This window comes from Lepidochelys olivacea (genome assembly GCF_965140295.1).
Source record: "Lepidochelys olivacea isolate rLepOli2 genome assembly, chromosome: 16".
Lineage (NCBI taxonomy): Eukaryota > Metazoa > Chordata > Testudines > Cheloniidae > Lepidochelys > Lepidochelys olivacea.
Genome location: NC_140426.1, coordinates 25,639,894 through 25,663,668, shown reverse-complemented (window position 1 = coordinate 25,663,668; position 23,775 = coordinate 25,639,894). Strand labels below are relative to the sequence as shown.

Here is a 23,775-nt window from a genome sequence, read left to right as displayed (position 1 = left end):
CAGCTCTCAGAGGACAGCTGTTTTTACGGCTCTTTTATACCTTCCTGGAGCGCAGTGCGTCAGGGCCCATGTAATAATTCCCTCTGCTCCCAGGCTCCCTCCGGGCAACTTTCAAACCCAGGTTCTTAGCTCATTAGCTAAGGGCCTCTAACTGCTCTGGGGCCCTTTGATGGTGGAGGGTATTGGCCTGTAGAGCAGTGTTTCTCAAGGACGGGTCTGCGGACCAGCGCCGGTCCCTGGGATCCCCTGGCGCAGTGCGGGGGGCACAAGCCGGTCCCTGATCTGGATAAGGTTTGGGAAGCTGCTGCTGGGGAGAGTGAAGGTCAAATGTAGAATCAGGTCTCAGTGCGTGGAGGGGGGGCTAGCACGGTCCCCTTGGCTAAATGGGGGGGTGGGGAGGGCAGGGGCGGGGCTAGCCCATTAGGGGCCCTGCTATTTTCCTCCCTTCCCCCACACACAATAAAAAGCGAAGGGGCTCCCCTTGAGCAGCTCCGGGCCTATGCGATTAGCTGCTTATGCCCAGGGCCGGCTCTTTCGGGGTCCAAGCGCAGCCCTGACCCCAGTGAGCAAAGGCAGGATCTGGTCCGCTGTCAGTGCGCGGGGCTGGGCGGGGGGAAGGTGGGGGGGGGGCTGAATTACCCCCACTGGCCAACGGGTGCCCAACCCCTTGCAGGGCAGCTCTTGGAGCAAAGCGGGGGGCCGCGTCCAGGGGTGCCCCCAATGAGCCTGCCAGGAGCCGAGCTCTTCCGGGGAGGTGCTGAGCTCCCCCGCATCCCTAGGGCCTTGAGCGGTGGGTCAGGGCGCTGGGGGGGTTTCCATGGTCCCTGTGTGGTTCTGCCCCTGGGCTTTGCCCTGGCGGGGAGCTGAGGAGCCCCGCTCCCGGGAAGCTGGACTCCTACCTGGGTCCCTGCGGCGCCCTGAAGCCGGTGCCTACAGAGACACCCCCGGGGTCCCTAGGAGCCCCGCAGCCGGTGCCAGAGGGGGCCTGGGCTGCGGAGCTGGGGCAGGGAAACCCCAGTGCCCCGCAGGGGCCGGGGAGCAGCCACTGCCTCGGCCGGGGGTTTCCGGGGGTGCCTGCGATGCAGCCCCCTGGCCCGTGCGCTCCCGGGCTCGGCCTGGGCCGGGGTTGCCAGGACCCGCCTGTTGCAAGGCTCCTGCCCCGGGAGAGTCAATGAACCCGGAGGACCCAGCCCGGCCGGCTCCCGCCCAGCCAGCTCGGGACCCCCGCGGTGCGGGCGAGTCCCAGGCCGACCCGGGGAGAACGGGCCGGGCCGGCTGTCGGAGCGCAGCAGCGCAGGCGGCCCCTGCGCGGCACCAGGGAGAGCGGGACCTTTGCTGGCGCTGCTCCCTGGTCCCGGTTAGGAACGGGCTGGGGCGGGTGGGGCGGTTGCTCTGAGCGCCGAGATCTGGGCACCTGGAGACGGGACCCACCTCCCCTCGGTGCTCAAAGGCCGGCGGTGCCTGAGCCACGGTCTAGTGTGGGGCACGCTGGGGCCCGGGCCGTTCCGATCCGTGCCGGGTTAGAGCCGGGGGTAGCGCAGGAGCTCTGGGCGGGGCCGGGCTGCGCTCGCCGGATGATTGCGGGGCTAAGGGACGCTCTAGTGGTCGCCGAGGAGCTGCGACGGGCCGGGTCCCTGGAGGGCACTGCCCCGGGCACGGGTCAGAGCCTGCAGCGACCGATGAGCCGGCCCGGGCGGGGCGCTGGCCCGCTGCGCCCCTGTCTCCCGGCGCGGGGCAAGCGCCTGGTGGCTGCAGGGGCCAAGGGGAGGCCCTGCCCTGCGCTCTCGGCCTGCCAGGCCACTGCAGAGGGCAGCCAAGGGTCCGAGTCGCCCGGGAGAGGCCATCGCGCCGCTGGCCGTGTGTGCGCCCCTGTGCCCTTCCCCGCCGCTCCGGGACAGCTCCAGGCTCCCCAGAGAGCCGGACAGGGCCTCGGGCTGGCGGGCTCAGAGGCCCTGGGCCCCCTGGGGCAGGGATGGAGAGAGGGTGGCGCTGGGACCCCTGCAGGGCCCGGGGCCCGCTCTGCGCCATGGCCCGGTACTGGGGGTGCCGTCGGTGCAGGGAGCTGAGCTCCCGCCGGCTCTTGGGGCAAAGTGGAGCCGCCGAGGTGGGGCCGGGCTCGGGCTGCCCAGCGGCAGCTCCCGCGGGCGGGCTCGGTGGTGACAGAAGCCCGGAGGTGCCCGCGGTTCGCCCTGCAGCCGAGGCGCGTCCCGGCCCGCGGGGAAGCCAGCGGCGGGGAGCAGGGACAGACCGAGCCATGACCTGTCCCCTGCCCTCACTCGCCTCGGCTCTAGGATTGTCCCGGACGGCTGCAGGGACTCGCGCGGAGCCCCTGAGTGCGCCCGGCCAGCGGGACCCCGAGCCCGGAGCTGGGGACGGGCGGTTTCCCTCTCAGCCCCGGGCCTGGCCCCGGCCGGGAGTTCCTCGGGGCAGGGCGCAGCCAGAGCCAAGACCCCTCGGAATCCCGGCCCGCTCCCGGGCACAGCGCCCGGCCCCGGCTCCCCGGGGGCAGCCCCCGGCCCCTGGCACCCCAGCCCCGCGCCGAGAGCGGGAAAGCCGAGGGTGGCACCGCTCTCCGGCCCTGCCCTCCAGGCCCCTTCCCCCGCCCCCGCCCTGTTCCCAACCCCCCGCGGCTGGCTGCGGCCCCCCCACAGGCGGGCTTGCCGCCCCTCGGGGGTGGTCACTTCCCCGCACCAGCCTGGATCTGCAGCCTCAGGCGCTATAAAGAGTCCACCCGCAGCACCCACCACCTGCCTGTCACGCTCCGCAGCGCCCCGCGCTCCGCTCCGCGCCACCCCGCCGGGCCGGCCCAGGGGCTGCCGGGCTTCTCCCCACGGCTCCTCCCGCGCTGACCCGGTTTCGTTCCCGCAGGCGGGCCGCTGGAGGTGATGGACTATACCTATGATGAGGACCTGGATGAGCTGTGTCCTGTCTGCGGGGACAAGGTCTCCGGATACCACTACGGGCTGCTCACCTGTGAAAGCTGCAAGGTAGGAAACCGCCCAGCCGGGGGCCGGGCACGAGGCCCTGTTGCTATCGATAAGGGGCCAGGAGGAATTGTCCCGGTCGCCCCTTCCAGGCGGGCTTGGCTCCAGTCCCCTCGCTCCGCCGCGAGCTGGGGAGGCTCGCCCTGAAAGGGGCCCCTAGCAGCCGGCTCCAGCCAAACGCGGGCGGGGGCACGGCGGGCACCCCGGCCGCTCCAGGGTTTCGTTGGCAGGAGTTAGGAATTGATCAGCAAGGCCAGGAAATCGTTGTGCTCTAATTCCAGGCGCTGCAGCGCTCGCCAGGGCCGTCTGGTTGGGGGTTTTAACACGCAAAATGTGCCTGGCGAATAAATTAGGGGGGGGGGTCATTTGCCTGGGGAAGCCCCGATTCCCCCCCTGCCGGTGCCCAAGCTCGATTTTAGCCGGGAGCGCGGAATTCAACAAATATCGTTTCCCATAAAATCCTGGACGAAGCGCTCGGCGGTTTTGAAGCGTGCGAGGCTTTGCGCGTGTAAAGGCTGAAGCTGCAAGTGAATTTCAGCGAAGGGGCTGCCCCTCTCTTGGGGCGACTCCGCAGAGACAGGCGTGGGGGTACTTCCGAAACGGCGCTTGCATTTTCATCATAATAAATGCAAAGCCCGCAGTCCAGCACCCGCCAGGGACAGGCTGCTTTTGGAAACTCCGCCGGGGTTGACGCGGCAAATCGGGGAAATGTGGCCACGCACATAACCATAAAGGATAATTAAGGAGCTAAAATAATTTCTGTTCTTGGAGTAGAAATGAACGGGGTTAGTCTACAGAGCAAACCCAGACTGCCCGCGGGGAAGTATTTCAATAATGACGCTTTGCCTCAGAGCGTCGGAGAGCTGCCGGCTTCTGTTCCCCGATTTATTTAGCGTTTCTGTTACTGGCCCCGGTTAAAGTGCCGGGGGGAGTTAGGGGGGCGTCAGGGGAGTTTATTCAACAAAATCCGAGCCCCGCGCCCGTATTCGAAGATACCCGAAGTCCAAAGTAATCGGATTGTTGTTTGCATATAAGACAAGGTCCGGGACAGGTTTCGCTGCCTGCCATTTAATTTGTTAAAACGAAACTGCAGCCGCTGCTGGTCCCCTGGGCGACCTGCTGCCTTCCCAGAATATTGTGCGGGAAGTCGGACGTTCAGGGCCGGCGTGTAGCTCCGGAGCAGCTAGAGTCATTTCCCTCCCGGTTTAGACCCCCGCATTTCCCCACGTAATTGAAAAGTTCGTTGAGTTGAAAGGGCGCAAGCGAGTCGCCGAGCTGGGGAGCTGCTTGTGTCTTTTATTTTCCGTTTGACTCTGCGGCTCATCAGAACAAACCAAAATAGACTTTTAGGCTCTTTAGGGTTTTTTTTAATAGCTCTTTAGAAGAAATATTAATTTTATATCAACCAAAATAAATTCAGTCAAATGGTTCAGGGATTTTTTTTTTTTTTTTTTTTAGTTTAAAAATGCCTACCCTACCCTTAGCCCTCTCGGGGCGGCGGGTGAGTTTATTTCGCAGTCAGGAGGGTGCACCTCGCTTGCACCACGGATCCGCACCGCGGAACACACCGGGCCCGGTAACGTGGCTCGCTGTAAAGTGGAATGGAAGTGGCGGCGGCCCTGCGCCCTGCCAGGGGCACCGCTCCGTGCTGGCGGCGGCGGGGAACGGGGCGCACCGCGGCGGGCTGGCTGCATGGGGAGATACCGCCGGCGCCTGGGGGGCATCTAGTGAGAGCGGAGCGCGCTGTGTTTCTGGGGCATCCTGTTCAAATTCCCGCGCAATCGAGCTGCAGCGCAGGTGACCGGCGCTTTAGAAGTGCCGGAGACAGAGAGGAAATCGCGGAACCAAATCCCCAAGTGACTAGAAAGCAAAGCGAAGAGAAGAGAAGCCGACTCGTGCAGAGTTTTGTGGTTACCGCAGGGCTGATGCTGGGTGCGGAGGGGCAGTACCCGGGGCGCTGACCGCGGGTCCAGGCCCCTCTGGAAGGAAAGCGGCTCCCCTGACCTAGGGAGGCGTTTTCCTTCCCCCTTTAATTCCCATCAGCTGCGTGTATATGCCCGGCCTGAAGGTGCAATCAGGTGAAATGGGAGGGTCTCCCAGGCAATGGGACATTTAGGAGACTGGCCGCTACCTGTAGCTCTGGTTTAAGGGGTCGGCGGGGGACAGGGAGAGAGGGGTCGGGTCTTTCCCATAGCACAACCTGCCTGGGCTGGGAGGGATGGCAGAAGCTGGAAAGATCCTCTTTTAAATGCCGCGGATCAGCCAGCCCTTGGCTGTGTTTTATTTTCAGAGGCTTTGGACTGAGGGCAAAATCCGGCTCCTTAAAATCAGAGGTGGGGGGGAAGGGGGGAGCTCTCAAATTGCTTCTGAAGAATGTAAAACAGTCTCCTTGCTCTCAGCGGGGAGCATCACCCCCCAGGCCCTATGCAGACAGCCTGGCCCTGCCTTTCATTCTGCCTGAGCCCCGGGCCCCCTCTGGGGCAAGCCAGCCGCACCGGAGCGGAGGCCCTGGGGGCGAGCTGCGCTGCGCAGGGCTCCGGCCTGGCCTGCTGGCATCCTGCGCGGTGGTCTCTTCACCTGGGTCTTTCTGGGGCCTTTCTACGGGGCCCCCTGAAGTGTCCCGGCATCCTCACTGCTCCCGCTGACCGGGGGGGTTTGGGGCAATGGTTGCCCAGGCCTTTGAAGACATAAATCACGCCGTAGACACAGATTTGTATTCAAAGAGCAGGCCCCTTTCTAACCTCGGCTGTTAATGAAGATTGAGGGGCAGGCTGACTTGTGGATTCATCTTCTCCACAATTGCCCAAATGTGTTTAAGAAAGAAATCTACAAAAGGAAAGCAAGGGCCTCTGGGCTTCCCCACTGGAGCCCGGGCATTTCCTAAGCGTTCAGCACGAGCTGCTGTCAATAGGTGTAATGAGCCTTGAGTACTTCGCTCCTTTACACCAGCTGAGCATCTGGCCCATCCTATTTCTGCAGAGTCCTAAGCAGATGAAAAACATCAAATGTTTCCCGTGGTCTTTCAGTCAGATTCCTGGAGTTCAGAGCATGTCTGACTGAGAAGAGACACCTTCCCAGGGCAGGGGAGTTCAGACACTGGGGAGAGAAGCCAAGCCTGCAGCCTTTGTCTTTTAAAAACTTGAACGAAAATACATGATTTCTGGCTCTGCAGCTCCTGTCCGTGGCTGTTCGCTTTTCTGGCAATGGGCTTCCCCCCTGGCGCTGCTCGCTGCCCTTAAATCCAGCTCCGCGAATTTGTTCTTGCCGTTTTTTAAGTAATTTCCCCCAACTAGAAGATAGGGGCAAAGAAAATAAAAGCCACCAGAGATGATGCACTGTTGGGCAACAGCAGAGCTGTCCGCTAAGGTGCTATTGTAACTGGTGTGTAGCGTCCCGCTCTCCCGAAGCCACTTGGTGCCCTGCGCCGAGGACGGTGGGGCTGCAAAGAAATGCTCCAGGCATCTATGTTAAACAGCAGCCCAGGGCAGGAGCCTCCCTTCCCCGGGATGCCTGCTTCGCCCTGCTCATACTGCAAATGCTGGCGTGGTAAGGCCCCGCATTTCTGCCTTCTCTCCTTATCATCAGGGCTTTTTCAAGCGGACCGTGCAGAATAACAAGCACTACACCTGCACCGAAAGCCAGAACTGCAAAATCGACAAAACCCAGAGGAAGAGATGTCCCTACTGTCGCTTTCAGAAGTGCTTGACGGTGGGAATGAGACTAGAAGGTAAGAGCCCCGGTCCGCCACCCCGTGCACCTTAACTCTGCGTGCCCCAGGGGAAGAAGGGAGGGTCGTCAGGGGTACGGCTGTGGTGTGAGCTGGGCCAGATCCTGTGACATGTCTTCTCCCATTGATATCACTGGGACTTGAGGGCAGCCCTTACGCAGGATCAGGCCCAAAGCCAGCTACGACAGCTGCTTCTAGCAAAAGAAATTATTTCTTCAGTGTGTTGGAATTGTGGTTCCTTCATTTCTTTTTATTTAAACATGATTTGGGTTGGGTCAGTGGATCTGTATCTTCCTGGGCAATATTTTAGGTTATGAGACCATCTGGCACAGCTGTGCCTGGGAATTAAGCAATGACCTCAGAATTAAAAACAGCCCTTGGTTCTCACTGTAGTATCGTCATTCCAAGTAAACTCTCTGCTCAGGGCTAGATAGTTTTGTTTTTTTTTCTTCACCAGCCTCCAGGATACAGCATAGCCAACCCCTAGCATTCAAAAAACATGAGTCAGCCCCCCCAAAATCATGAGATTTTAAAAAAATAATAAATGTCGGGTTCTTTTGATTTGCCTTTTGGTTTTTCAGAATTTAGGGTTCACACTTTCAAGGCTTTCTTTGCGAGCTAAAGGGCTTGAAAATGTTTTGGTTTTTGGGTTTTTTTGGTTTATTTTAAATGAAAGCCAAGATTCCCCTATTTTTGCATAATTCCCAGAGGCGAGGCTTTAAGGAGAACACTGAGTATCATGAGAATCAGGATAAAATGGCAGGATGCCATAGTGAGAATACAATTTTTCTTTTGCCACGTTCACTGCAACAGGAATTTCTCCTTATACAAGGGGACCCATAGTAGCACAGGGGGTCTCTCACCAGATTGGCATTGGGGTCACTCTAATGATGTCAGTCTTGATTTATGCTGGTGTGGCTGATAGCAGAATCAGGCCATATTGTTTTCTGTATTATGATGTGTTTGACGTGGCACTTACCCACTGATGTTGCAGAACTTCACACTGCACACAGGGCACAGGGCCAGGGAAAACCATTACGAACGCCGGGTAACAAAAATGGGGGAAAAAGGGACTAAATTTTACACCAAATCGAAAGATCTGGGCAGACAGTGCTGAAGCTCGTGGAGTATCTCTCACCTGCTCAGGGCTGCGGGACTCAGTGCTGCATTCACATGGGCATTAAGGGCAAAGTGGGGGCTGAACATAAAGTACTGCTAATACCTGAATAGAAACTGAAATCATTTCCCAAGCAGGAAGGAGGCAGAAGGCTTTGGAGGCTGAACAGTTAAGAGCAGGACACATCGTTTAATTGCAAAGGCAGCCAATGCAAACTCCCACTACACTACATGGCATCAGCGCTGAGTGTCATTTCAAAAGCAGATCAGAGCCTTAGGCCTGGCTGAGACTGGAATATTAGTTACAAACAGGTCCTGAGCCAACTGTCCGGCTTACCCAGGGGCAGGGCTCAATTTGTGCTAAGGCTTGCAAGGGCTGAGCCCTGGCACCTCTGGGCTTGGCAGTTCAGAGCTCTGGCACCTCTGGGCTTGCTGCATCAATCATGAAAATGAAAAAATTGCTTGAGCCCTGGTACCTCTTTCATTACAAATTGAGCACTGCTCAGGGGCTTTGCTAAATCGCAGGGTCTGACACTTTGTACCAGCACTCTGTCTTGTAACGGAGAACAGTTGGGCAATGGAACAAGGCACAGGTAGGGCACGGTCGCCTTCGCTGGCAATCAGAACTCATACTCTGCTCCTGTGTATGGTGAATGGGTGAGGGACACTGAAATCAGAGCCCCGAGTTCCCTGTTGGCAACAGAGTTGCACCCGCCTGACTTCGAGGCGCTTCCCAGGCTTACAGCAGGGTTGAGTGTGGTCCTGTGTGTTTGTGGGCCTCAGAGGCAAAGCCGGGATACTTGCTGCCTGTCTGTTCAAAGCACCCTTTTCCCTGCCCTCTGAGCTGCTTGATGAAACTCTGCAGTAGCTTATCCACCAGGGATCACCGAGAGGGAAAATGACATCCCAGCTTGACTGTCTGTCTTTTGTAGTGAAAATTGGAGCTTACGTTTCCTTAGTTATTAGTATTTGCTGGGCAGAAAATCTGAACTGACACTTCTAAAGAGATCCGTCAACTCAATAGGACAAAAGCAAGTCTGAAATGATTGATTCTGGGGACACGTATGATGTTGACATAGGCCTCTCTTGATGCTCAAGAAAGGAAACGACCGAGAAGCCTGGACTGTGTGAACAACACAATCTCAGCATATCCCAGACAAATCAGAACGCTCCCCTGAGTGCTCTGCAGTAGAGCGACAAGAGAGTCTCTGAAGCTGCTCAGCATTCACAGAGTACCGTGTGTTTTGCGCTGGTCACAGTTCAGCTTCTGATAATAACAGGTGTCACATACAGGCTTTCCCTCTAGAGTGACAGCACAACACGGTCCATGCAAATCCCCCCGGTGAGCATGTTTCAAAGAATTACACGTGCAGCAGAGGGGCAGAAACACTGCGTGGTGCAGGCCAGGGGCAAGAAGGATGCAAAGATCCAGCGGAGAAGGCTCTTGCACCGATTGTGGTGTGATTACGTGAAGGGATGGCGAGGAGGCCTGTGCTAGGCCTGAGGGGGCAGAGAGGGCCTGTGATATGCGCTGGAACAAATCCAGGGAGAGTTTTAAAAAGAGGAAGAACAATTTCAAAGCAGATCCTGAAATGCATGGTGGGCGCGTGAGGGGAGGAGCTTCAGTGAGAAGGTGGGTGGTAACCTTGATCTGTCAGGAATATTCTCCACAGAGTACGGAATTAGTAACCAGGTCCCGGTAGAGCTGGCTCTTTCTGCACTAACTCTGGAGAATAAAAGAGTAGCTGAGGCCTCACTGAAGATGTGTCCACCTAGAATGGAGATGGGTGAATTCACTTTGCCTAATTCTGACCCTTCTCCATGAGTTGGGAGGTTTACACGCTACTGCCCTACTTAATAGAGTGAAAAATATCATGGCACATAGGGCATCTCCTTATAGCAGCCTAGCTTTGATCCCTCGATCCTTCGCTCACGGCAAAGAGTCGAAGCTAATGCTGATTGTTTTAAGTTGCCGTGTGTATGTGAAAGAGAGTGAGAGCAGGTGAGTGTGTGTTAAACTACAGCCAAAAAGATTCATAAGCTCAGATTGTGCTGAGAATCCAAGAAACAGTCTAAGTAGCTGCGAAAATCTCAGCCTCCATCATTTTTGTCTGTCCTTAGTTTGGAGACATCTGTACTTCCTGTTTCATTCTGTTCCTGGAGACATTTGAATGAATACAGGATCCTTGCTTTTCTAACCAGTCCATCTGCCCTGCCCTCGGTTTCCCACCTGAGATCAGAATCTTGTAGTTTGTGGCAGCCCAATAACACAGTTGGGATGCAGCGAGGTGTTTATGATCCCAGGTGATGTATGAATAGTTGGCACAGGGGAACGCATGAGAATCAAAGCACGTCTTCTCTCTTAAGGTGCTTGTTTTTAAAGAAAAAAGGGTGCGTTCATTTCCCGCTTGTGAAAGATGCCACACCAAGTGCCCTGGGGCCTGCCCGCCTCTATTTATTTGACAGCTCAGGTACAGCCCAGGTAGGAGCTGTGCAAACTTCCTCTGCACACCCCACTGTGCCACAAGCCTGGGTGGCAGGAGTCATTTCTAAGGGTGTCGTCACGAGCCATTCTCTCCCAGTGGTACAGTGGCCCCGGAGGTAGCAGTGACGTCACAGCTGACGAAGAGAGGGCTCCGGTGGGCATGAAAACCTGCTCTGAGCAGAGAGAAGCACCTGAACGCTCTCTGTGTACGGGGGCTTTTATGCCGTGTTAAGCTCTGGAAATGGGAACAAACCATTGTAGTGCAGACAAAGGATAAGTGTGGAAGGGGAGTTCGGTCTCTCTGGCTCATTCAGTGCTTGGCCTTTCTGTGGAGGCTGCCACCAAAGGCGCAGGTTAGTGCTGACCGTGGAGGTGGTTTTCACGTGCTCTCTGTGAGGAACTGGCCTAAGGCAGCCATATAACCTATGGCCCAGCCACTGGAGGGTAAATCAGGTGGGATCTCAAACAATGACGGAGAGGTGAAGTGTTCTGTATTCCACAGGCATTGTTGCCCTTAGCCAGCCAGCCCCCCAGAGAGGCTGTTTCCGTGCAAATATCCCTAGGTACGAAGGAATGAGGGAGGAAAAATGGGAAGAAACTGGATTCTCTCTGGAGAGAGCATTCTCCATGGAGTGCGAGTGCCGCTTCAAGGAAAGTCTCTGCAAACATCTTCTGCCTCCTGGCTGGCTTTCAGTCCCTAATCAATGCTCCCCTGTTCCCAGCTAGTCTCTGAGAAACTCAGCCAGCACTGTGGTTCTGTTGTGCAGTGAAGGTTGCTAAAGGGGTTTCCGAGGCTGCAGTGAAAGGAAAGGTTAGTGAGAGGCCTTTTGCAGAAATAACGGCTGATGCACAAACACTTGATCTCTCCACTCAGAGTGGGGTGGCAAAGCTAGTTGCTTTCCCTGTTTGAACACGTTTTCCATGGCTTCCCAAGCCCTGGGTTCACCAGCTGCCCAGCCTTCCTCACATCCGTCTGCGCAGATCTCCAACGCGGAGCTTTCAACTATTTGAGGCTCTTCCAAGAGCGTTTTTTTAAGGCAAAAACACTCTTGGGAATGGCTGCCGAGGAAAGTGAATGATCTTGTGAAGCAAAGAAGCACCTGTTTCCTAGAGCAGTGACACATTCTTGTGTTTCTTTTGGGGTCCAGAGAGAACATCTGTTTCTTGGAAAGGGGGGAGGTTCTAATGGGGGTGAGGAACTTGTTGTAAAACTCCTTGGGCAAAGTTTTAAGCCAAATTTAATAACTCACACACACCAGGCCAGACTCACGGCTGGGGCAAATCAATATAGTCTGGTTGAAGTCAATGGAACTAGGCTGGTCTACACCAACTGTAGATCAGGCCAATATATTTTGGAGAGCTCTCCTGACCATTTGTCTTGCGTGTAATGGAAGGGACTGACAGGAAGGAGTGCACAACTGGATCCAATTCAACAAAATCTCGGAGAAACTATTGTAACTCCCAGTCATTCCAAAATCACGAGTCAAGATCCAGCAAATTGTGAGGTTATGTTTAAAAATCTTGAGATTTTAAAAAACAATAACTTGGGGTTGTTTTTATTTGCCTCCTGACTTCACATTTTCAAGCTTTTCTCTGCAAGAATGAGCACTAGAAACTTAGTTTGTTTTCCCTTTTTTTTTTAAATGAAAGATGAGATTCTCACATATTCACCTGACTCCAGGAGCTTGGGCTTTAAGAAAAGCACCAATATTGCAAGACTTGTGATAAAATAGTGAGACTGGGCAATGCTGCTGAGATATAGTTTTCTGCAAATTGAAACTCTTTGATTTGATGGCTAGTGAGTTGCAGTGCAGGGAGTGGCTGAAGATGGCCTTACTGCTGGGGCTATGCGACACTGATCTAGACCCCAGGAGAGAAGCAGCTCTGTCATGGAGGACGGGGCCTCAGGAAGTGTTCTCAACCTGATGCTCTTCGTGTTCCAGGGCCAGTGGGGTTATACTGCCTCACTAGGACAGCACCCCCTACTCGCTGCTCAGAGGCAGCATAACTGTCCCAGGACAGACTCTGCACCAGGAGCCCTGTGTCCCGATGCAGCCGTCTATCACTCCAGTGATGGAACGGCTGCAGGACAAGATGCATTGTTTCACCAAGAGGGTGTTTGGGTACTACCCGGCCTTTTCCCCTCCTCCTCCCCACCCTCTTCCCCCCAGTCTATCTGGACAGAGCCCTCAGGGTTATTTGCCATGATCTTTTGGGGTGATAAGGCTCCCCTGGGCTCAGCTGAATTCCAAAGGCCCTTCTTTCTCTCTGCCCCACAGCTGTGCGTGCGGACCGGATGCGAGGAGGAAGAAATAAATTCGGCCCCATGTACAAGCGAGATCGTGCCTTAAAACAGCAGAAGAAAGCTCTGATACGCGCCAATGGCTTTAAGCTGGAGACTGTGCCTCAGATCGTGTCCCCAGTGCAAACTGACTACAACCTGTCCTCCACCATCCATGGCATCCATTCGGTGTCCAAGAGCCTGCCTCCCAACCCGGCCACTATGCCGCCAGTCGACTACGACAGAAGTCCATATGGGACGCCATCCTTGGGAATGACTGTGCCAAGCCACGGGGCACTGTCCAGCTACCATTACCCATCCTTTCCCAACCGCACCATCAAGTCAGAGTACCCTGACCACTACACAAATTCCCATGAGTCCATGGCCAGCTACATGTATCCAGATGCCTATCCCAACAGCGCCCCACCCGACATCCCAGAGGTCATTCTCAAGCTGCTGCAGCTGGAGCCTGATGAGCCCCAGGTCAAGGCGCGGATACTGGCTTGTCTGCAACAGGAGCAGGGCAAAGGCCGGCATGAGAAACTCAGCACCTTTGGCCTCATGTGCAAGATGGCAGACCAGACCCTCTTCTCCATTGTGGAGTGGGCACGGAGCTGCATCTTCTTTAAGGAGCTGGAGGTAGGTGGTTTGCTTGGCTGGTCACTCAAGGGTGGGGCCTGCAGGTACGTTCCAAGAGGCAACCCTTGGGAATGAAATAGACAGTGGGGCTGAAATTTGCCCAGCAGAGGGGGACCCTGCAGGCCCCTCACACCACTAAAGCCCTTAATAAGGGGCCAAACTAAAGGGTGTAACTGGTGCAGGGGGCCTGGTGTGACCCCCTGGGCTGGGAGGAATCCATCCTGTGGCATCTGGCTTCCACCAGTCTGTGCACAGAGCAGGATCCTGAGTCACTGGCCTGAGGCAGGTCCCCCCCCCTTCCCGCACACTCCCGGGGGCACAAGGATGCTCAGACCTGGAGCTGGGCACAGGGAAGGCAAGAGAGGGGGAGACCCCAGCGTGAGAACCACAAAGCTGCCCCAATTTAACTGTTAAGTGTCTGGACGAGGAGCCTGCAGGCTCAGCTCTAATTCTCCTTAGAAGCCTCTGCCCAGGGGACAGGGCAGCTCAGAGCCCGGGCACTGGGAGACAGGAACTCCCAGCTCCCCAGTTCAGATCCCCCCCAGCCACCTCTCCTGGTGGCTGTGTGCTGGCCTGGCTGAAATGGGTTTAATGGGTCTCAGCCCAGTCCCTAACGGAGAGCTGCCTGCACCCCAGTGACACTAACTGGTGCCCTCACCGGCAGCCTTGGCCTCCAGACTGGGGGAATTTCCTGCCATAGCAGGGGTGGGGGGACATCACCTGGGCTTTGACCAGCTGCCCACACTGCTGTGCTTGCATAGACCAGAGTCTGGCATGGGTCTGCCCAGCTGCCTCTCGGCAGTGCAGTTGCTGTCACGTGACCCCAGCCGGGGTGGGTACCTCCCTGCATGAATCCCCAGCTGCTGCTGCCCCAGGTGTGGTGCCTACAGGCTCTAGATCAGTGACACTCCTCAGGGATTCAGGAGCCAAGTTAGCAATCGAAATTACCAGAAAGAGCCACAGATGGAGCTGCAACCAGCTTGCTCTTCAGCAGGTTGCTCCAACTCTAGTTCTCTGAAGTGGGAAGTGGACAGGATTTCTGCTGACCCCCAGAACCCTCCCACCCTGTCCCACCTTCCAATCCCCCCTTCCATCCCGCACACACTGCAGAGTCTGGGAGAGAGTCTGGTCTTCATGCAAATTACTGCTTTTTTCTTTAAAATAGCTGTCCTGCCTCTTCCTCTGGGCCAAACGTAAACCAAGCAGTTTATGTGCATCCCCTGGCATTACTGCATGTGGCCACAGATTTGTTTATGTAGGACCTACAGGAAGTATCACACTCAATTCCTTAAAAATTATTTAGTGCAGAAGGATTTCCCCCCTCCCCATAATGACTTGTTTGGAGTTCAGGGGTGAGGGGAAGTGGGGGTGTCATCCCCAGAGGACTGTGCTGGATTTGAGTCAAATTCATCCCTGGTATGAATCTGCTGAAGTCAGTAAGGTTACAACAGGAATTAATTTGGCCCTTGAACAGCTGGATCTGTCTGGGGAGCCATGCTGATTCCCCTGTTTCACAGGAATTGAGGGTTATGGGGTCTAGTGATTTTTTAAAATTTTATTTAATTTTTTACAGCAGCAAGGAGTGAATAGGTTGTTTTCTGAAGCTTCCCCAGGCAGCAGGTGCTGCTCCCAGCCCAAGGGGGCAGGCCTAAGGCAAATCTGTGGGCTGGATCTGATTAACCTCTAGCAAAGCTCTGGGGATATTTGGGGGTGGGATTCTGGGGTGCATGTCGGTTCGGGGGTGTGGCTTTTGCTCTGAACCTGTTTGCCCAATGCCTCAGAGAAGCATTCAGCGGCCTGAGCACAGGGAACCATGGACTCCTGCTGGGAGTGTTCTAAAGACCGAACAGGGGCCGTTTTGGGAGGAGTCCCAGGACATTTGGACTCTAGGCAAAGTGAGGCAGTCGGCAGAGTGAGATGCTGTAATGGGCAGTGAAACTGGAGATCTGGCCTTAGCTCCCAGTCAGCGCCGGTCACCAAACCCCTGCAAAGCTCCGGCGCTGGGCCCTGTCCCGGAGCTGCAAATGAAAAGGAAAGGCGGTGACCTCCAGAGTAGCTCCCTCAACAGTGTCCCAACGTCATTATGAGCTTCCATGGCGACCGAGCTGCTTCGCTGGGGACAGCCAGCCCCAGAGTGGCTGTGGCCCACGGTTCTGCTCCTCTCCAGACCATCTCAGAAGCTGGGGTCTTTCGCGCTCTGGCCCCCTCCTTGGGCCTCCAGAGCATGGCAGTGTGCTTCCCTGCTCAGAATAACCTCTCCCTGCCCAGAACAGTGCCAGGAAGTTGCATTGTGGAAGCATTTTTTGTTCATTTCAATCATATCAGTGTTCTGCTTGGATTCTGGGAACGGGGAATTGTTGTTTTGCAGGAGATATTGTAAACAGTGGCTTCAGCTTGCTGCTGCCTTGCTGGGTAGCCTTGTAATTCCATTGTCCGTGCGGTTACACCATTCAGGCATGGCTTTGCTCCATGTGAATACAAATCCATCAGCCCCTCTTCCCCCCAGAGTGACACGTGCTGTACAATAGCAATGCCAGGGCTTCACCTAGTCAGGACTCCGCCCGTGTGCCGGCCTGATAAACAAGTGTCACACTGTGTAACAATGCAGCTAGAGGACGCAGTCCCTGGAAACTGGACTCCACAGATCTCCGGGTCTCCTAGTGCCAGGAACGCTAGGAGATGGGGATTGGTGGGCAGAGATTTAAACACAGATCAGTAGCTACCTGCTTTGGATAGGTTAGAGCGGGGCTGCGGTCCAGCAGTGCCGTTGGTAAGTGATTCAATCCTGTGGCCTGCGTAGTGCTTGGGAGAGCACAGGCCCCGCCCAACCCCAGATGTTGGAGCAGGGCAAGCCTTGGGGCGGATTTTCTATCCTTTCAACATGAGCTGTAGGAACTTGGAGACTCCTGTTTTCCTTTGGCTGCGTTTCCTTCCTCTGCTCGAGGCTGAGCATGTGGTACTGGCAGCAGAAGCTGCTGTCAGCCCCCATCACTCCCTGGTAAAACCATCTGCAATCTGATGCTGCGCGTCCTGCGTGGTTAGTGCCGCCTTGACCTTATTTTGCTGATTTCAAGAATGCTGCAGGGCAGATTTCTTGTTTGCTGGGGCAAAGCTGTCACCACACTGGGGCCAGAGACTTCTTCACCCACTCTGGCTTGGGATAATTTAATGGCAGCAATAGGTTTGTGTGGCTAAGAAAAGAACATTAGTGAATGGATTGAGCAGGCAGTTCTCCTGGGGCCGTTTACAGTCTGTGGTCATGACTGCTATTGGGCACAGGACCAGCAAGTGGAAGCAATATATAGAGACCGCAGCACTCACGAAAGAAATACAGCCACCTCTGGGGTGGAACATGGCAGCCCTTCAGCAATGCAGAGCAACACTATACGACATTTTAGGTAGGAAAGGATGAATGTTGCTTCCTATGGAAGCTGCAAGGGGGAGTGTAAGAAAGTGGGGCTGTTTCTGGCCCTAACCCCTATGTGCTTTACTGGCAACACCTAAAGGCTGCAAAGAAGACGGAGCAGGGAGATTTCTATTCCCCTGGGGCAGGAGCTGTGCAGGGTTGACGTGAGTAACTCTGTCTGCCCCTGTCCCCCTGATCCCTGCATGGGGGCAGCCGGGGGCGGAGGGTGCCCTGGGGGTACCACAGCCCTTAGGCAGCAGTAGGGAGGTGGCTGTTGCATGTGCCAGGGGCTGAAGTGGCCTTTGCAGAAAACCAGGTGACCTAAAGCTGCCCCCTCCCCCTGGGCTGGGCTGTCTGCGTCCTGTGCCCGAGCACTGATCTGCCTTCCAGAGCAGAACCGCCCAGGACGCTGGGGCTAGGATTATTGCTTGTTTGTGTTGCAGCAGTTCTAGGGGCCCTGTCAGGACCCAGAGCCCTGCTGGGCTACGGGCTCCATAAACCCAGGACAAAGCTCCAGCCCTGCCCTGAAGAGCTTCCTGTGCGGAAAGTGCCCTGGGCCACAAGTGACGGTGAGCTTCTTGGACAGGCTGGGTGTTAAGGGGCGCTTTGTTCTCTGGGGCAAAGGGGGTGTCCAGTCTCAGCTGCTGCAGATCTGTGTTTCCACTGCGGCTCACCCGGCCTGCGCGCTCTTCCCGGGGAGCCGGGGCTAGGCCCAGGGCTTGGGGGTTTCTTTCACAGCAGTGCTCAGCCAGTGGTTCTCTGCCTGCTTTTCGCTGTGGCAGCAGGATGGTGCAGCAGCCCCAAGGATGCCCTTCTCCCTGCTCCCCACATCTGCCCAATGAAAGCCAATGGGTCGCCAAGGCGGTAGATGAACTCCTGCCAGCACAGACTTCAGAGCGTTACACTAAGGCCACGAGCAGGGCTAAAAACACAGCCAGAGCAGTGCATGAATGGAGCTGGGGCATTTAGGGACTCTCAGAATGGGGGATGTGGGCTGCCTTGGCCATCACAAAGGCAAGTGCTTTCTCAGGCATGTTCCCAGCCAGTTTCTGTATTCCCGCGGAGGCATTTGCTGTCAGCTGCCGATGTCGCCCCATTGACACGGGGTTCATGAGACGGTTCCTTCCCCTGCAGCGCGGTGTCACCCCTCCCCTGCAGCCTCCAGTGCTCTGGGCTCCCCGTTGCCTTTCCATGGGCAAGTTTCAAGGCCGAGCTGCTGTCGTGTCCCTTGCTACTTCTGAGAAGCCCAGGGAAGGGGTGCGGAGTGTGCCGACACTGCCCCAAAGGAATGGGGCTGGGAAGGCTGCCAGCCTCCCAAAGCACCCCTGGTAGGCTGGTGCCCCAGATATGGGGGAAGCCAAGAGTGGAGCCTTTTAAAGCTTCCGCTGCTGCTCCTTTGTGCGGGGGCTCGAGGAGCGAGCAGGGAGCCTCCCAGCAAAGGAACTTAGATGGTCCCTGTCTCTGTAGCATCTGAGCACCTCTCAGCCTTCGAATGGCTTTATCTTCAGAGCCCCCATGAGGCAGGGCAGGGCTGTTCTCCCCATTGTACAGGTGGGGAACTGAGGCATGGTGAGGCTAAGTGACTTGCCTAAGGTCACACTGGAAGCCTGTGGCAGAGCAGGGAATATCCCCCAGACCTCCAATGGCTAGTGCCCCACACCTTTTGGCTGCCAGGCAGCTGCTGTTCTCTGCACTCTCCTTACCCAGGAGAGCACACATGGCTGTGGGCTCCCAGCATCGAGCAGGAGCCATGCGGGGCGAGTGCCCCTGGGCAGTGTCTGGGAGCGGGTGCTAAGCAGTCAGTTTATTTTCCGGGTGGCGCATCATTCTCTTTGCCGTCCACTCTACGGCCCCCGGGCCCTAAAGCCAGGCACCAGGCACCTGTGGTAAGAGAAGCAAATTCTAGGGAGTGTCAGGGTCTCTCGCACATGCTGTTCCCATGGGCCTGGTGTGTGTGCAGCGGGGAGCGGAGCATGCTTCTCAGATCTTTTCCACAGGCCGCTTTGGGCATGGGCTGGACAGGAGGCTGCTCGGGCCAGTGCTGTGACCTGCAGGAGACAAACCCCGCCCCTCCGAAACAGGCCAGCATGTACAAGGCATTCTGCAGGGAAAAGCCAGCCAGACCTCCCTGCTCTAGGACTCCCTCCTGGGAGCATTGGGAGCTGCAGGAATTGGGCTGGAGAGAAGTCAGCTCACTGTTGAGGAGTCCAGAGAGAACGGGGAATGGGATGGCTCGGGGATGGAGGGAGCCAAAGGGGGAAAGGAGCAGGTGTGTGGAGTGGAGCAGGGGCAGGGCAATGCTGATATTGCTCCTAAGGCAGCAGGGATTTGGGGGTTGGGATGGCTTTGTGTGTGAAGGCTGAGGGGCTGCGTTGCCTCAGGGTAGGGGGACCATTCTAGGCTGTTTCCTGTTTCTGTGGCACAGCAAGTGGCAGAAAACTTGGAAGTGGGGGTGCAAGCTAGAGAACCGAGCCTCTGTTGCTAGCGCCGACCGTCCCTCGTGCCCTGCCTGGCGTTGCAGATGCGGCCGGGCTCTCGCCCTCCTGCCAGGCTGAGCCCTGTTGCCTGCAGTCACACGCTACTTGCGCACTCCTGTGGGGGCAGCTCTCTGTCCAGAGCCCTCCCCGCACAGAGGGTAAGGCCCATCTCCCGGCCTGGCTGCAAGGCGGACTCGCTCAGGGGCCTGGCTTCCTGGGCTACTGTCTGTTGAGCTTTCCCAGCTGGCGGCAGTCTGGCGGGCCTGGCCCAGCTGTGCTGGGATCTCAGCGAGGGATGGCTGGTTCAGAGCAGGGAGCCGCAGCCTAAGCACGCCTGCGCGTCTCTGACCCAAAGGAGGAAGACGATTCTGGGGCAAAGGGTCCCAGGGGCTGTCACCAGGCTCAGGGAAGAGCTGCTATTTAACAAACCGTTGACTTCATTTTGTTTTTCACTAGTAGTTCAAAGATAACTCCCAGAATGAGCGCACCACTGAGAAAGCAGGGGGTGAGGCCTAGCTGCCCCGGGGTAGGGACACATACGGGTCTGCTCGTCATCGACTCAAGTGGCCGTCTCTTTGTGACACCATCACAGCCATGGGAACTCCCAGCACCGGCTGGGATAGAGCTCAGGTCTCTGAGCTCCAGAGGAATCTCTGCTAGCCATTGAGGTGGTCTCCACGGCTCTCCCGTTCACCTCTGCCTGCCCCGCCCCTCTGAGGTCTCGGAAGAGGATGGGAGATGCCTGTCCCTCCCAGCCCAGCTGTATTAGCCTTTCATTAGCGGTGTGGGGCACGAGCCATTGGAGGCCTGGGTTCCATTCCCTGCTCTGTGACAGACTCTCTGTGTGACCGTGGGCAAGTCACTTAGCCAGTAGTCACTTTTGCGTGAAGCCAGGTGCCTCTCACCTGCTTTGTGAGGGACAACAGACCGTCCCTGTTCAAGCGAACTGCCTTCTGGTTCCAGTACAGTTCTTTGTGCCAGTACAAAAGCTGGACTTTCAGGGCTGTTAATGGGGCTTCTGGAACAGTGCGTTGCCGCTGCAGGGAAAGGGGGCGCAGAGCTGAGGTCAGAGAGGAGTCTGCCCCCCCAACTGTCAGTCCAGCACCTGATGCCAGCGCTGCATTTACTTGGAAAATAATTTTCAGAGGGGAGACACGTCTGCCTCCCCATCTATTACCAGCCCTGAATGCTGGTGATTTGGATGGTTTGTTTCCAGAGACCAGGGGCTTGTTTCCCAAGTAAATACACAGCAGGCTGCAGTTCCCAACCCAAGGTGGCTGGTGAGCAGCATGTTAACCCCAGCACTCCCCGGGAGAGAGGGTCAGAGAGTGCAGCTCCTGTCTACACACCAGCCCTTTCTTCCTTTTAGATCAGTCCCACAGTGGCTGCTAGTCATAAAGGGGAACCCTCTGTCTGTCTGTCTGTCTCCCTTTCTCCCAGACCGGCTCCCTTTCTATTTGGGTCAATCAAATTGTAACTGCTCTGTTGACCCTGACAGATTTTAGGAAGCCCTGAGACATTTTGCTCCAGAAAGCTCTAGAAGTCACAGGGGAGTCAGCCAGTGCTGGGACAGGACAAAGCGCAGGAAAACCAACTCAGCCTATCGCAGAGCTGCTTGGCCAGAGGGTGGTGCTGGGCATGGCCTGAGCTCTGAGCTCTACGCCTTTTTCTTCCTGGCTCAGGTGTTTGTATAAAGAAGTGCGGTGGTGAGCAGCGTGCAGGGCTTTCATAGACTCATAGACTTTAAGGTCAGAAGGGACCATTATGATCGTCTAGTCTGACCTCCTGCACAACGCAGGCCATGGACTCTCACCCACCCACTCCTGTAACAAACCCCTAACTTATGTCTGAGCTATTGAAGTTCTCAAATCGTGGTTTAAAGACTTCAAGGTGCAGAGAATCCTCCAGCAAGTGACCCGTGCCCCACGCTGCAGAGGAAGGCAAAAAACCCCCAGGGCCTCTTCCAATCTGCCCTGGGGGAAAATTTCCTCCTGGCCTCAAATATGGCGATCAGCTAAACTATCAGCATTGCTTACTGACAAGCCCGTGCACAGAGCGGAGGGTCTGCACAGCAATAACGCTCTGTCTGCCTGGGACCACTCCATTGTAAGGAACATAAAAACCTAAGTCAGCCACACTGGGTCAGACCAAAGGTCCATCTAGCCCAGTATCCTGTCTGCCAACAGTGGCCAGTGCCAGGTGCCCCAGAGGGAATGAACAGAACAGGGAATCATCAAGTGATCCATCCCCTGTCACCCATTCCCAGCTTCTAGCAAACAGAGGCTAGTGACACCATCCCTGCCCAGCCTGGCTGATAGCCATTGATGATGAACTTATCTAGTTCTTTTTGAACCCAGTTATAGTCTTGGCCTTTGCAACATCCTCTGGCAAGGAGTTCCACAGGTTGACTGTGTGTTGTGTGCAGGGCAGTTGGTCCTGCTGCAGAACCCTTTGTGGGGCTGTTATGGGGCTGCTGTCTGGGGGAAGATGCAGACTGTGTCCTTGTTGCCTCTTGCCCAAGTAGGCGTTGGTGCTACTAGCCCAGGGCGTGCAGGGAGCAGTGCTTGGGCATGGGAACAGGTTGCGGAGCGGCTGCAGTGCAGCAGCTGGCCTGAATGCACACACTCTTTGTGGGCAGCTTGGGGCTGAGCTTCTGGCAGGCCTGGGCTGGCTGACATTTCAGACTGGTGCCAGGCAAGGCCTCTTTGTTTGACCCAAACTCAGATTGTTTGGCCTTGAGTTTCCGGGTTCAAGGCCCGAGCTCAGCTCAGGCTCGGGGTGGGATGGGCCAACACACCCAAAATGGGAGCTGGCACCTACCTCTCTGAGCTCTGCCCCCTCTTCCTCCAATGTCTGCCTGGGATGTAGGGGGGTGGGGTTGTAGGGAACCCCATGGTCTGCTGGGCTGGAGAGCCTGCCCCCTGGCGTGTATGGAAGGGCAGCTTGTAAACCCCCAAGTAGATGCTCCTCCGTTCACTCCCTCCCTGTGGCGTGAAGTGGGGTAACTCCATGGCAGGCAGAGGCACTCTCCTGGGAAAGGAGGGTCAGGCCCAATTTGCTTTAGAGACTTGTCTCCTTGGTGTAGGCTCTTGTTACACTGGGCAGACTAATGCGGGGGTGGTGGTGGTGAGGGGGGCTTTGGGCCGCTATGGGCCTGCGAAGTGTTGGTGGGGGAGGTATTTTCTCTACAGGTGGTGATGGTTCTATCTAATTATTTCCCCCTCAGGAGCCTCAGCAGGCCCTGGCTCAGCGCAGTGTGGCCGCGGGGTGGAGGAGGGCCTTGGAAACACTCCCCAGGGGCTGTAGTTGTGTTATTGTGAAGGCTGTGGGAGGGGGAGCTGGGCTAATGGCCTCTGGACATCAGTTCACACGCCACGTCCACCTGGAGGTGTGGGGCAGTCAGAATGAAAACAGATTTAACGTCCCAGATATATCGTTTCATTTAAGGGCTAGTAATTCTGTCAGTCTGCCACTGACAAATGAGGGCCGGCCTGCCAATCTGCTGGGGAGAGTGATGCTGCCGTGTTCATCTTGTGTCATCAGACAGAGAATTACGGACTACACTGGCCTTCGGATGCAAGACTAATAATGCCGCTCGACAAAGGGGGATTTGGGGGCCTGCTTGTTTATAGAGGGTCGGCGAGGGAGCTGGGGTGGAAGAGGTCAGAGCTGACACCCATAAATACAAACTTTAACTGAGGCTAGATGAGATGTGTCAAGATTCAAGAGAAGATTTGCAACATCTACTCGTTAGAAGAAAAATATGGGAAGGGAGGTGAAATACATTTTGCCGGGTCATGAGGCTCAGGCAACTTTGTCCTTTCAGATGTAATTTTTAATATATCTATGTATCTATAATGGAAGTCCAGGCAGCAGGGCAAAGTGACCTTTAGCTTAAGGTGAGAGGCCTGGAAGGTTAAACAAATTGCATTTGGTTCGGCAGAACCCCCAAGCCCTACCTGAAATGTGCTGTCGGGGGAGCCTGGTTGCAGCCAGGAGGGGGCAGACACCCTGAGGACAGGGAGATGCAGCACCTGAGAAAGGTTTTGGTTTGACGCTAATCACAGCCGTGACTGGTTCCTTAGTCTCTGGGCAGACAGGCTGGTCCCACACTGCAGAGCCAGGTCTAGGTCCAGATCCGACCTTCTCCAAAGCGCTGTGCCATGCGGTGGCTGGGTCCAAGCCTGTGCAGACCCTAAGCTCCCTGTTGCACTGTGTTAGGGAGGGTGCCTCTGAGAACTAGCAGCTCTGGCTGTGCAGATCGCTTGGCTCTGCCCTGCCTGAGGAGAGAACTCAGTTTGACTCCCTGTTTTTGCGGAAAGGGAAAAGGAGCAAGGGGGCGATGGGGAAAGGGGCAGGGAGGAGCGTGGCAGCAGCATCCTGGAGGAGGAGAGGAGACCATCTCTCCATTGGCTGCTCTGCTACTTGCTGAGGTTTTATAAAACAATGTGGCCTGTTTGAGAGACAGACTCAGGGCTCTGCTCCCCTCCCGGGTCCCTTGCGTTTGCTGGGCAGGCTGGGAGGTGAACTTGCATTTTGTATAGGGTGCAGAGATTCTGGGGCAGCCACAGTGAAGCTGGACTCTCTGGGGACTCTGCCAAGGCAAGGCTGGGGCAGGTGACAGGGGATGCCTGGAGCTTGCATGGGCAGGTTCTTCAAC

General features: G+C 56.2%; 1 protein-coding gene across 3 annotated transcripts in view; it reads left to right on the top strand.

Annotated features, from left to right (window-relative positions):
- NR5A1 (nuclear receptor subfamily 5 group A member 1) overlaps nucleotides 1-23,775 on the top strand; it is a 63,483-nt gene that overhangs the window by 5,503 nt on the left and 34,205 nt on the right. Inside the window, exons 1-4 of one of the 3 annotated variants that reach the window (XM_084650004.1) lie at nucleotides 1,563-1,659; nucleotides 2,869-2,987; nucleotides 6,570-6,711; nucleotides 12,592-13,236. In XM_084650004.1, the coding sequence (XP_084506130.1) occupies nucleotides 1,575-1,659; nucleotides 2,869-2,987; nucleotides 6,570-6,711; nucleotides 12,592-13,236 (991 nt within the window). In that variant the 5' untranslated portion in view covers nucleotides 1,563-1,574. Of the gene's footprint in view, nucleotides 1-1,562; nucleotides 1,660-2,015; nucleotides 2,035-2,868; nucleotides 2,988-6,569; nucleotides 6,712-12,591; nucleotides 13,237-23,775 lie in introns of those variants that run through there. The other 2 variants (XM_084650006.1, XM_084650005.1) reach the window with 2 other exon arrangements.